Source organism: Nyctibius grandis, chromosome 3, assembly GCF_013368605.1.
Source record: "Nyctibius grandis isolate bNycGra1 chromosome 3, bNycGra1.pri, whole genome shotgun sequence".
NCBI classification, from domain to species: Eukaryota; Metazoa; Chordata; class Aves; order Nyctibiiformes; family Nyctibiidae; genus Nyctibius; species Nyctibius grandis.
In genome coordinates, this window is record NC_090660.1 from 27093552 (window position 1) to 27106773 (window position 13222).

General features: G+C 38.7%; 1 protein-coding gene across 1 annotated transcript in view; it reads left to right on the forward strand.

Moving 5' to 3' along the window:
* The window catches only part of MYO10 (myosin X), a 180365-nt gene that overhangs the window by 154917 nt on the left and 12226 nt on the right, over positions 1-13222 (forward strand). Inside the window, exons 26-33 of the mRNA XM_068395900.1 lie at positions 517-640; positions 1572-1815; positions 4032-4127; positions 7512-7605; positions 8377-8432; positions 10817-10959; positions 11417-11611; positions 12750-12907. Coding sequence (XP_068252001.1) covers positions 517-640; positions 1572-1815; positions 4032-4127; positions 7512-7605; positions 8377-8432; positions 10817-10959; positions 11417-11611; positions 12750-12907 — 1110 coding nt within the window. The remainder of the gene's footprint in view (positions 1-516; positions 641-1571; positions 1816-4031; positions 4128-7511; positions 7606-8376; positions 8433-10816; positions 10960-11416; positions 11612-12749; positions 12908-13222) is intronic.

Consider the following 13222-nt stretch of genomic DNA (forward strand, 5'->3'; position numbering starts at 1 on the left):
TTGGGATAAGTTGGCAGTTCTTGCCTAAAAGGAGAACGTTTTTAGCTGTCTCTGTTGAGGACTCCTTCCTGTTGCACATCTCTGGATGTGTGTCAGATACAGAACAGAAATTCTGATTATTTGAGGTGAGGGTGGAGAAAAGCTATTACTACAGCTTGTGGAATGTGTTTCTTTTCCAAGACTTCTCTAAACTGTTACCCACAGCACTTCAGTGATGGAGGGAGGTAGTACAAGGTAGCATACCCTGGCCATGCTCTTGCAAAGGGATAGCTTTCCTGAACAGCTACAAAGGTGTTTCATAGATTTGTTACATGGCATTAGGGCTGGTGTGTAATCAAACAGTTCAAGCTACAACTTGCTACGGTGTACTCCTTCCTTTGTTAGCTGGGCGAAAACCAGCAAGGAATCATGTTCTTCCAATACATCATAAAATGTTTTAGCTGAAGACTTCTAAACCAATTTTACCTAAACCCTTTCCTGAGAGATCATTTCACCTTTATTTCCTTTCTTCTGTAGTTTGAAGACAGTGAAGAAGATTTTGACTCCAGGTTTGATACAGATGATGAACTTTCCTACCGGAGGGATTCAGTCTATAGCTGTGTCAGCCTGCCCTACTTTCACAGCTTTCTGTACATGAAAGGTACTGGGTGAATCAGGACTCACTAAATATACAAAATAACCAGAAATGCTTATTATGCCTTGCACTCCAATTCCTGTAGAGTTCAGCTATTTTCTCATTTTTCAAAGGGTGATGGAAAAGTAACTTAATTTGAGCTGCTCTCAAGTTAAGTTACTTTCAGTGACTTACATCTAGCAGTGGTTTTCCCCTCTGCAAAGGAACATCAACATTTTGGGCTGCCTCTGTTTCATTTTATATCTTTGCTGGCTCATAAACAATGGAATATCCAATATAAATATAGCACAATAACTCACAAAGTCAAATTGTACCAAATTTTGAGGAACACTGATTCCTGCTCCCAAAACCTTGTAACATAGACAGCATTCTATGTTGCAGACCAGTTTTATTGACCTCAGTCGACTTTCCTTTTGGATCCAAGAGACACAAAGAAGGATATGTGTAGCCAAGGGGCGTGCGAGACTCTTAAAGAATATACACAGGAGGTCTCTGGTTAAGATTCTTGGTTTTATCTTCTGATGATTGATAGTAAATTATAATCCATATGAATCCTTGTGATACCCATCACTGCAGCATAACTTATTTTCCTGGAATAGGAACAGTGATGAATGTGCACACAGCTATGTTTGTGTGAAAAATAACACAGTCATCACTAGCATGATATATAATTATATGAGTGTTACATATATGTTTTTGTTATATAAAGATTTATTATCATTGATAATTTAAGGGTCTTTTAGGTTGCCAACAATATTGATGGCCTTAAGGATATGCAAAAATGAGATCTTTGGTTTCGTGGCTTACAGCAGAGACTCAGTTTAAGTGCAGCGTTGTTGGTCAGCATCTTCCTGCATTGGTTTGGTCACAGCTTCTGTTTTATAATATAATTGTTTGACTTAACTACATATAAACCCACATTTGTCTCTCTTGCCAGGTGGCTTAATAAACACATGGAAGAGACGCTGGTGTGTCCTGAAAGATGAGACCTTCCTGTGGTTTCGTTCCAAGCAGGAAGCGCTTAAGCAGGGTTGGCTTCACAAAAAGGGAGGTGGATCATCTACGCTTTCCAGAAGGAACTGGAAGAAACGATGGTTTGTTCTCAGGCAGTCCAGGTTGATGTATTTTGAAAATGACAGTGAAGAAAAGCTAAAGGGTGCCATTGATGTCCGAACAGCCAAGTAGGTTTATATGTGTTTATATGTTAGCCATAGTTCCTCCTAAATACTTCTTGGGGCTTAATCTGGGAAGATGTTGAGTGCCCTGCCTTCAAATTGTGTGAATGCAAGCCTGAGAGTGTGTGTGATGAAGTCATTGAAAGCAAGTGTTGTCCTTAGTTGGCTCTCTCTTAAGACTATGGAGTGCTCCAGAGCTAAGCCAGTGCCAAATACTTTAGGAGAATGCTGCTATAATGAATCCATCTATGCTTTCTCCCAGACTAGAGGCCCTACTTAGTCTGTAATGATTCCCAAAGCAATTTGGGGCTTGTTGCCAAGTCCGTAGCTATAGGCAAAACTAGAATGGAGAGGGTGGAATTAATAGGCCCTGAATATATTTAAGCTAGCATTGGTCAAAGCTGTATCTTCTGTATGCATTTATGATTTTTTTCATGTTTGAACTAATTGTGGTAGTGGTAGAAAAGTCTTTAAAATGCATATATTCATTTAAAAAAAATAGAATTACTAAACCTAGCTTAATAATTTATATCTTGCTAACTGAAGTTCCTTATGCCTTAAAATTCTATGCTTCCTGAAGCATGCATCGAAAAAGTTTTCTAAGGAATGGTATTTTCCCTTCTAAACAGTCAGTATGCTTTATGAATTTACGGATTATCTAACTAGTTTAAAAATTATAGTGTGCTAATGTTAGGAGTCTCATTTCTGTATAAAAGTGTACCTAAGCTTTCTCTCAAGGTAGACAAAAATAGAAATGGCTGTAACACTTGATTCCACTCTGCTCCTTGTAATCTGCAACTATCCATTTTATTTTGTTAATTTAACAGAGTACCTAAACTAAATTGAAAGCTTAGATTAATCTTTTCTTTGGAAGTCCTGGCTTGAGCCTGACTTCAAGCAGGACACAGTAATTAGTTTCAGTGAGCATCCTGACTTGCTCTTGTAAAACCAACGGGCTGCTGGCTGTCAAGTAAATCTCTGAATAGAGACTGAAGTTCCTACCACAATTTTTTTTGTTGAAACTGAATTTGACTCTGTCTCAAGTACCATACCATTTATTTAGCGTATTTTTCGAATATGTTTAAACCTTCTTTTTTGTTGTCACCACATTGTTTCATTAACTGTGCCCTATAGAAGTCCTTTGCTGAACGTACCTTTAAAATTGTCAGGTAAAGGTTGTTGAACCTAACTTGAACTGTAGGTTCAATCAATGACTATTTGTGTATAAAATAGCCAAAAGAAAGGGTGCTTGTATTTAAAGAGCTGTATGTCATGAGAAGTAAACAATAGCTTTTCTAGGTAACTTTAATATTCACTCAATGCATTCCTAACATATCATGCGGCTTACATATTTCACCACTCCATATTAGGGACCGTGTTCAAATTAAATACATCTTGGGCTGATTCACTTCAAGCAGAGAACAGGGACGTATTTTGTTGGGCAGTGTTACTGGGAGGGAAGGAAGCCAAGTTAAAGAAAACAGTACAGAATTATAGCTTTTTGTTTTAATAGCAGATAAATTGTCCTCATGAGTCTGATAAGCAGAGCTCACATATATTGTTTATAGGATAGAGATTCATGAGAATAGTGTAGCTGATAAGGAAGTATAGCTAGTTAAGGAAATAATAAGCTTCAGACAAATACAGTGAAACAGCAAAAAGGAAATCAAGTTGATTTCTTAAGCTTCAGGAAAACCTGATCTAATACTTAAATTACTCCTTAAAAATCTTGTTCTTTGTGGTTCATGATTGTTTACTATATCCATAATTAGATGTCCAAATTACAAATTAGAAAGATGTAACTTTTCAGCAGATGAGTGCTCAGCTTTTTCTGGAAGTCATGTTTGGAATTGTCTTTATGCTGACTCACAACCACACAGAATCACTAACCCAGGTTTTGTTTGCTTTTTGTTTTTAATCTTCAAGAGCTTTCTTTTTGCCACTCCAAAAATAACTTGGGGATGCCAAGTCAACTTGGTATAGTGACATTCATAGTAGTTTGAATATTTGTGCCATATAGGCAGAAAACGCAACTACTATAGTTTAGTGAATTAATACTGTCTGATAAATCACATTGTGAGTCTTGCAAATGGACCTGATCAAGGCTGACTGCTGTTATTTTAAGTATCAGAAGTTTGTGAGCCTCTCAGCAGAACAAAATTTTCAAAATGTTGACAAAAAAAAATCACTAATGTTCAATCTTGGTGTTTTCTTCTTTTCAGAGAGATTGTTGATAATACAGGCAAAGAAAACGGTATCGATCTCGTAATGGGTGATAGGACCTACCACTTAATTGCTGAGTCTCCTGAGGATGCAAGGTATGAAAATCATCAGGCCTTTTTCTTTTTTTTTTTTTTCCTTCCCTTCCCTTTTTAGCCTCCATGCCGTCCTGACATGTGCTTGTCCTTAATTTGTTTGCCCACTGTCACAAAATATCCAGGCTGTGTTAAACACACTACATTTAACACTTTTTCAAAAGGCCTGCTGAGATCTTGTGGCAGAACATCACTGGGAAGAGTCAGACTGCCAATGAAAATTTGCCTAGAACTTGACTGTTACCCATTTATTACTAGCAGCTTTCTGAAGTACAGTATGTCTGTAGAGAGGCAGTCATCAGCTATTGATGCTTGTCTTGTGCATTGCCCTCCTGTGTTTAGCTGCATAGACTAAATCAATATTTAAGACCCTGTAATCTGCCCGAAATAAAGCACTGTCCTTTAGGGTTGGGATCTGTTTGCCTAAGCAGAGCCTAAAATTTTTTCAGATAAAAGTTGGCATGTGGTCGCTGGATTTTAGGGTGAAAGTGTGTTCATGAGTAAGAAGAGCGTGTAACAGAGTGTTTCCCTTTCTGCTGATTTAAAAAGGGTCTTGCTTTTGTTACTGAAGGATCCATATCAAACTGTCAGGGGAGGCTGGTAGGTGAGGAGCAAGCTTGACTGGTCAGATCAGTTGTAGTGCATCTTTCTAAAAAAAATCCTCACACTACAGTTCATGCGAGATAATAATATGCTTGCCCATAAAAATCAAGCATTTAAATAAAGTGAACTTAGTAATCAAAGCTTATTACCCAGTGCCTTGCTGCCCCAAGGCCAGAATACAGGATGCCTATGTCAACATCACTTGAGCTAGTTTTGCTGTCAAGCTTTGAAAGTTGCTTCGCATTCTGTTCTTTTTAAAGGTATAATACCTTCCTATATCACAGGACCCTGAGTATAAATTTAGCAATGCCTTACAATGCAGAATCATTCTTCATTTTTTAGGCATCCTTAAAGTTACCCTTGAAATAAATTATGATCTTTCCAGCAGTTATTGTTAAGATTCTTGTGTGATGTGAGTATATTTTAAAATGAAGGCTTAGCTAAAGACTCTTCTATTAGACTTGTGTATATGCCCTAGGGACCAATAAGAACTTACAGCATAAAGACTTGTCTCTTGTCATGCATCTCTCTCATTTTTTTCTTAAACATGGAGGAGGATACACTATACGCTGTCCTTGTGTATAGTAGACATAACACACCATCCAGATAAAATTTCTTTTTACCAGTGTATTTCATGTTTCTTTTTTCTCAGTCATCCCAGAAGACTTTAATGAGGGGGATGTGTAAGGATTTGCAGATAGGCTTAAGTCAAAGCCTCGTTAATGTTTGGCTTTGTTAAAAGTGAAGTACAAAATTATTGGACTGTGTTGGTTCTGGATCTGCTATTGAAAAAATATTTTGTACACGGGCTGGATCATGATCTGAGGTCGCTTTTTGTTCAAATGATGGGAAAAGGCAAGAGAAACCTGACACCCCCCCAAAGAGGAATTACTATTTTGATCATGGAAGTGTATTTGAGGAAAGAAGTAATGCCTCAGTGGGCAGCCATTGCTGAGGGTTTATTCCTTTCAAACCCCTAGTCTGTCTTTTTCCCTGTTGCTGGGTTCTAGGACACAGCTGAAAACCAAAGGAGGTCCTGAGAGGGAAGAAAGCAAAAGGAGAGTAAAATCTGCCTTTGTCTTTTGCAAAGTGCCACGATTAATTTCTTTTTCATTGTTTACACAAAGATTATGTGAAATTCTGAAAACTCTGAATTGTTCTTTAAAATCCAGTAATAAATTATTACTAACTGTGCATACGGTGCTATGATGTCTCTTTTTTTGTTTTTAAATAGAAGATTGACATTTAAATACATTTGCAATTCCTGAGCCCAAAAAGGGAAGCTGAATTTAATTTGTGGGGATCTTTTGGTAGATGAGGTTTAGTTTTCTTCAGCTGATGGTTCCTTCTCTTTAGATGACCCTTCCCTCTTTTTGAGGGGTTTTCAGTGACCTTGTCTTATTTCCAGCAAAGTAAGTGTTAAGCACAGCCTCTCTGTGGGTGTCTCTTGAGTCTTAACAAAAGAATCAGAACTAAATATATTCTCATCTTCTTTATTGTCAGGCACTCTAAATCTTTGTTTTTCTTCATGTCTTGCACTGTTTCTAACGAAAGCATAAGCTGTTAGAAAGGATTTAGGATATGGCAGCGCTGGTACTGTTTGGCAGACTACACAGGTTTTCTCAAGCTATTTTGGCAGTTTGGTTTCCCGATATCTACATTATGGGGAACAGTTGGCTTCTGAATGCTGGAGTTGAGGAGGCAGCACTTCAGTGTCATAGGCATAAATTCTGTGACTATAAGCAACTGTAGAAAAGATAGCTTTATAGTTAAAGCCAGTACTTTTGCATTTGTTTCCTCAGCCTGGTGCTGGTGGAGAAGCCTCTGCAGAAGAGTGAGGAGTCTGTTTAAAAGCTGGGCTTTTGAGCCCTTTGAAAACTTGGCCCCAGGTGGTTTCCATTAGAATGGCAAATTCATATCTCAAAGAATGGCATTCAGGAACCTGCTGAACAGGCCAACCTCAGCCCTCAGATTTCAGTGGGATTGCTTAGAGCAGTTGAGCTTTATCATATACAAGTGCCAGGAGGGTAGAGATTTCCCAGAAGCAGAAGGTGTGGTTGGAATTAAATCCTTCTGCAATTGCTGCTCAGTGCTGGGGGCTGAAGTACTGGAAACCTCTCTGCCAGTTTTCCTGTTGTGGATATACACAAGGCTACTAGAGTGGCACAGACTGGCTCTGGTTCCACTTCACTGGTCCCTCCAGCAGCTGGATTTTCCAACTCTCTATAGAGAACAAAAAATGTAGAGGTATTTGCTTGGGGGTTTTATTCTTTTTCCCCTCTCAGTTGTGCTTCTACAGAGGACTTGATGGACTTGAGTTGTCTTTGCAGAAGTATCATTGTAAGAAGCTATTACCAGTCACGCTATCAGTGCAGCAGAATTTCTAATCTGAAGGTTGGATTTCCCATTAAAGGCTTTGTGTGTAGCTAGTAATGTATTTTTTTCCAGATGAAATGTGTGGAATGTGTTAAAATACTCTCTAAGCACTCTAATGTTTCAGTGTGCTTACTGCCAGTTTTTCAGAGATGCCACTTTTTGTACGAGGTGTTTGTCTTTGGGAAGAAGGACATGACATGAGCTTGGATGGGAGATCTGGAGGGGCTTATTTGTACCCAGTATTACTTGAACTGACATAAAGCCTTGCTGCTTTTATGTATGTTGACAAAAGGAATCTTAAGCAATTTCAAAAACCTGCAGAACCTGCTAGATCTCTGCAGAACAAAGGTGACAGAAGGCTTGTGCAGAAGCAAGATTTTACTTACACTGCTGCCTTTCTCTCCACAGCCAGTGGTTTAGTGTACTGAGTCAAGTCCATGCGTCCACAGAGCAAGAGATCCGAGAGATGCATGATGAGCAGGCAAATCCACAGAATGCTGTGGTAAGTCTAAATCTGAAGAACTTTTCAAAGCAACTACTTCTAGAAAACAAGGAGCACTGTGGTGGCCACAGCTTCTGAGAGTCAGAACCTAGGTTTCCTTGAATGTGGTGGTAGCTGTGACACCGGCTAAAGGGTCCATTGCCTTGACCCTGTAGCTGTACAAGAGGAGAGTCTGACTTCCGATTCCTCTCCCATCATTCACCTTGATGGAAAATGAGTGTTGGTTTTGGGGGTGTTCCCTGTCACACCACAGTGTATGCTGCTTAAGTTTGAAGTTTTGCAAAGATACAGTTAATGAATAAATTAAAAACCCAAGAGTTGAAAATTTGAGATTTCTCTGGTCCTGCATTTTTCGTTCTGTACAATATAAACTGGGAATTAATGGGATAAACTTGGAACCTAATATCAAGCAAAAGGAAATAAAAACTTCTGCTTAATGGCTTCAGAAGTTTGTTCTGAGGGGATGCCATTTATATTGGGATGGCACTTTTAGGTGAAAAATTCAAGCACGTTTGGAAGCATAGAAAAATAAAAGCAGTTTTTGAGCTGCCTGCAGCTTAACTGGAGATAATCTTTTACTGGATATGTTTATCTGAGTCTCTTAGTTTTCCCTTCAACAGTTTCAATGGTTAAGAGAAACTGATGCCCAAATGTGCAGCTTATTTTGCTTGATCAGAGCTGCTGCTCCTTTCTTCTGTCTCTGAGAAGAATACTGTGAGTAATGTAATAGTAAATGTCTTCCTCCTTTTCTGGTTGGATATTTGTTTATAGGGTACACTTGATGTAGGACTAATTGATTCTGTCTGCGCTGCTGACAATCCCGATAGGTAAGTCAGAACCATGCCTGGTGACTTACTTTCTTTTTCTGCTTTCTCTAGCCAAAATTGGATGCTGTATACTTTAGACTGTATATTCTACTGAGCAACCATGCTTTGTAGTGATTCATTATTGCCTCCCTTTTCATAGTCCTAAACATCATATGTTAAAATGTGGAATAGGAGTGGCGGTGTTTTCTGTGGAAACTTCACTAACTTCCCTGACACTGCTTCGTATATGAACTGTTCAGCTACTAAAGTGATCCAAAAGTAGAAGATTAAATATTTCTTTCATTTATACAAGTAATGCTCCTGAAAAAGAACAGCTTATTTTTGAGTCCTTTAGCAATATAGTAGGCAGAAAACCTCATTTTAACATTTTTCTGTTCAGCTTCTCATGCAGGAATGTTGTATTCTACAGGGCTGAGAATTATTTCCCAGAATAAAAATGTCTTATATCAAAGAAGACAATGCAGCATAAAAAACAACCATCAGGATATTCTTAGTTCTTGAACTAAGTTTTGGGGGATAAAAATCTGGGTTCAGGCTATGGCTCTGATTATAAGGTTGCAGGCTGTGAGGTGTATTTGTACCATAGGGGTTCATTCCAGTCTCCTCATTGTACACGTGTGAAACAGCTGGTTTAAGTTACTGGTTTGTCCTTGACCTGCCAAGACACTGATACCACAAGTAACTGTGATTATAAGCTCAGGTTTCCTAAACAATACAACACAAATGTCCAGAGCTTTCAAAATTTTAAGTTAGAAAGGCATTTCTCCTGTAAGCATTTTTCACACAGTCTTTTTTTTTTCTTGTAATTTTTTTTTTTTTAGTTCTCTGAGTCTAAATCAGTGTTGGAAGGTTTTTAAATTAGGAAACAAATTTGACTAATACAGGCAATAGATTATTTTTATCTTGACACATACAAACCCACTATTGCAAGCTCAAAAGAGAGAAGCTGGGCAGAGAGCCCTTTGAATCTGTGTTCAGAAAGAACCCCAAGGATGAGGCTTCTGTCATTTTCCTAAACTGGGGAGGAGGAGAAGGCAGCCTGGAAGGTTGGCTGCTGTTGATCATAACCTTCTGTTTGATAGCTTGATCTACCTTAGTTTTTACACCTTAGTGCTCTCCTTTTTCAGTTCTCTTGCTACAGCTCATCTGTAGCTTCTGTCCTGTATATCACATAATCCAGCTTTCTAGAGTGTGCTTCAGGTAGCTTAATCTAAAGCTGCCTCCTCTTGAGACATTTTAAAACACGGTCAACAAAATTCTTCTGTTCAGTTCACACGCCCACTTGTTTCCTCTCCACCACTCTTCCTGAATAATGTAGCACTTCAGCACCACAGTGAGTGTGACCAAAACATTGGATTCTGATCCATTCCTTACCCCCTTCTATGGCACTGGTGAGCACTAGCTGTGGATAACTCTTAGATAACTTTTAAGATAACTTACATGCTTCTCATGTTTCTTGATTTACTGTAACCTCCCTTCACACAGTTTTTCAAATTTTTCCTCCTAATACTTTTATTTACTTTCTTCTTTATCCTGTCATCCATCTAGCTTTTACCTGGCATACAGTTCTTGGAGAATGGTATCATACTTGGGTGAGCCTCTCCATCCCCATAAACAGTTTTTTGATTGGTTCTAATTTCTACCTAATTACCTTCTTGCCAGAAATGTAAAAGGAAGCTTCTCGTGCATGGGGTGGCCCAGAGTACATCATTCCCATTTTCTACATCTGATACAGTTCTTAAAAACTGTGTGTGTTCCAGGATGAAAAAATTAATGGTGTTTGCAGGCTGAAAAACCTGCCTCTCTAATCCAGAGAGCCATCAGCACAGTTCACTTGGGCTAGTTCTTCATGCTTCAGTGAATCCTGGTGTAGGACTGGGTAAAAGCCAGGCTCTCATTAAAAATAGATTGTACTCTCTGCAAATTGGGTTGCACTGCATTAAAAATAAAAGAATCTGTGTTCACAAGCTGCTTCACTATAGACCTTTGTAAAATGTAGTTGCTTACCTAATGTAACTACTGAAGCAGACACTCTAAATAGATCTGACCCTGAAATAGAGTTCTGATTCACATCCAAAGCTGATTAAAGATTGGAGGTTTTTCTCACCATAGATTTATTTTGAGATAGGACAAGTTGCAATTTAATGTAAACTTTCCCACCATTCAGAGCCCTACCGTTTTGGTGTGAATCCAACATAATTGAGTCTTTTCAAATGCTTAAATTTTTTAGGTTTAGTGGTGTTGAAATAAATGCTTTAGAGGTGGACAGTGTTTGGCTGAATAGAAAATGCAAACAATGGATAGTGTTTATAGTTATGGTGAGTGAGGTAAACAGTATGTATGTTGATTGTAAAGGCTTTTTCCATCTTCATTTATTTTCACAGACCCAATTCATTTGTGATCATCACTGCTAATCGTGTTCTTCACTGTAATGCTGACACTCCTGAAGAGATGCATCACTGGATAACCCTGCTCCAGAGGTCAAAGGGCGACACTAGAGTGGAGGGACAAGAATTCATTGTGAGGGGTAAGAACTGAGTGGGGCAATAACAAAAAGTCATTAACATCCATTAAGCTTTGAAGAGATTGTTCCCACAATCTGGGTAATATGCCAGCATGGTAGTGTTGGAGCCTCGTCTTTGTACAGTGGAGTTTATTCATAAATTAATACAGCTGAAATTATACTCCTGATGTGCCATGTAAGAAAACACTGTTATGATGTAATGTAATGATGACAAAAGCGTTTTTGTAAGTTGACAATAGAATGTTTCTAGGTAAACATCAAAGTTGAAAAGTTTTCCCAATAATTTTAGTACATCTTCATCATTTCATTGTTTGAGAATTTTACTCTAAGTTTAATATGTGGGCTAAACAATTCACATCATATTTTTGTTGTTGAAAGTATACAACTAACTTTTAGCAACCGGATTTTGTCCAGTTCTGTTTAAAAAAAAAAAGTGCAATTCAAATTGTGTCTTTAACAGGATGGCTACACAAGGAAGTAAAGAACAACCCAAAGACGTCTTCATTAAAACTAAAGAAGCGTTGGTTTGTTTTGACGCACAATTCTTTGGACTACTACAAGAGTTCGGAGAAAAATGCTTTGAAATTGGGTACGCTGGTCCTGAACAGCCTCTGCTCAGTGGTCCCACCTGATGAAAAGATCTTCAAAGAAACAGGTAATTGTTTGCTCTTGTTCAAATATGCTTTCAGTTGCCTTCTGTCCTACTACCTAGCAATGCAACAAACAGTGCATAAGAATTTTTTAAATGGATTATTATGGTTGCAGTTTGATGAACAAATCAGGTTCCCAAGTCACTGAGGCATTTTACAGGGAATTACTGGGCGAAAAACAGAGGTACTAATGTATACAGGAGTAAAAATTTGTTCTCGCTAACATTCAAGTTACCATAGACTGACACTGCTGCGAAGTTAGTGTGAACACTTACGCTTACACAACAAAGACCTGGGGAAAGATGTATGGGTAGCACTCTCCTCATGCATTATTTTATGTGCTGAGGAATTATGAGGACTAATATTGGTGGAGCAAGTATAGGGAGACCTAGAGTAAGAGTCCAGCCTACATACTACATCTGAGTCAGGTCCGCTCTGCATTTTCAAAATTGGTTTTCAACTGGGAAGTGGCTGTTTGCAAATGAGAAGCGACGGCTGACAGTCCTATGTAATCTCATTGGGGTCACTAACACTTCAAAGAGGCTTTCAGTAGTGAAAGATGAAATAGATTTTCTTTAATTGAATCTGCTTCATAAAAGGCCTATACAATGATGCAGAGAGAGAACGTGAACTGAAACGCTCTTCCTGTCATAGTCGCCACTTCATTGGTGTGAAATTAATGACTTTCTTACAGAGGGGTAGTTCGTGCTTTATACCTGTTTGGATGTGTGCCACAGACAACAAAAGACAAAGCGTACAAAGCGAGACTGTCTCAGATTTTCCTGTTACAGACAGGACCGGAGAAGTAGGGCCGACAACCCACAAGTAGCTAACAGTATTCCATAGTGTTGTCTTATGGTCACTTTTACTGAGATTCCTGGATAAAATGGGAGGCTGCATGATGGTGGTTGTACTCTGAGATTACTCCTAGGCTTTTTTAAAGGAGAGAATCTCCTTTAATACCACAGTATCTGTATTGTGATACTTAATTATTGGTACAACTTTTTAGTTCCTGAAAAACTGCCAGCATGATCCAGAATGCAGCACTCGGGGTCTGATAGGACTATAGCTGTTTTCAGGTAGAAGTTGGGATATTTTTATGGATACAGCTTCTATGATTAATAATTTTTACTGTTGTGCTAGGTTATTGGAATGTAACTGTATACGGACGCAAACATTGTTACCGTCTCTACACAAAACTGCTTAATGAGGCGACGCGCTGGTCAAGCGCCATCCAGAACGTGATTGACACAAAAGCGCCAATTGATACTCCGACTCAGCAGCTTATTCAGGATATTAAGGTAGGCACAAACAGGAGGGCGTGGGATGGGAAAGAATGGTTGCTTACATCTTTTTTATGTTGGCTTTGCCATGTTGGGTAATAAAGCAGAAAACTGAGTTTTAATCACACGGTGACATGGACTGAAATTGTCGAACCTGAATGTACTCACTGACCTGATAAACGAATTTCTATCTAAACAATGAAAGAGCAAAGTATGAAGTGCAACTGGGAGGGCAAGAAGGATAACTTTTTTCCATGAAAACAGTAACAAGTTTTACTGGTTTGTGTAACTTGACAGACGTTGCTGTACCAGGCAGTGGAGCGCAGTGTGCAG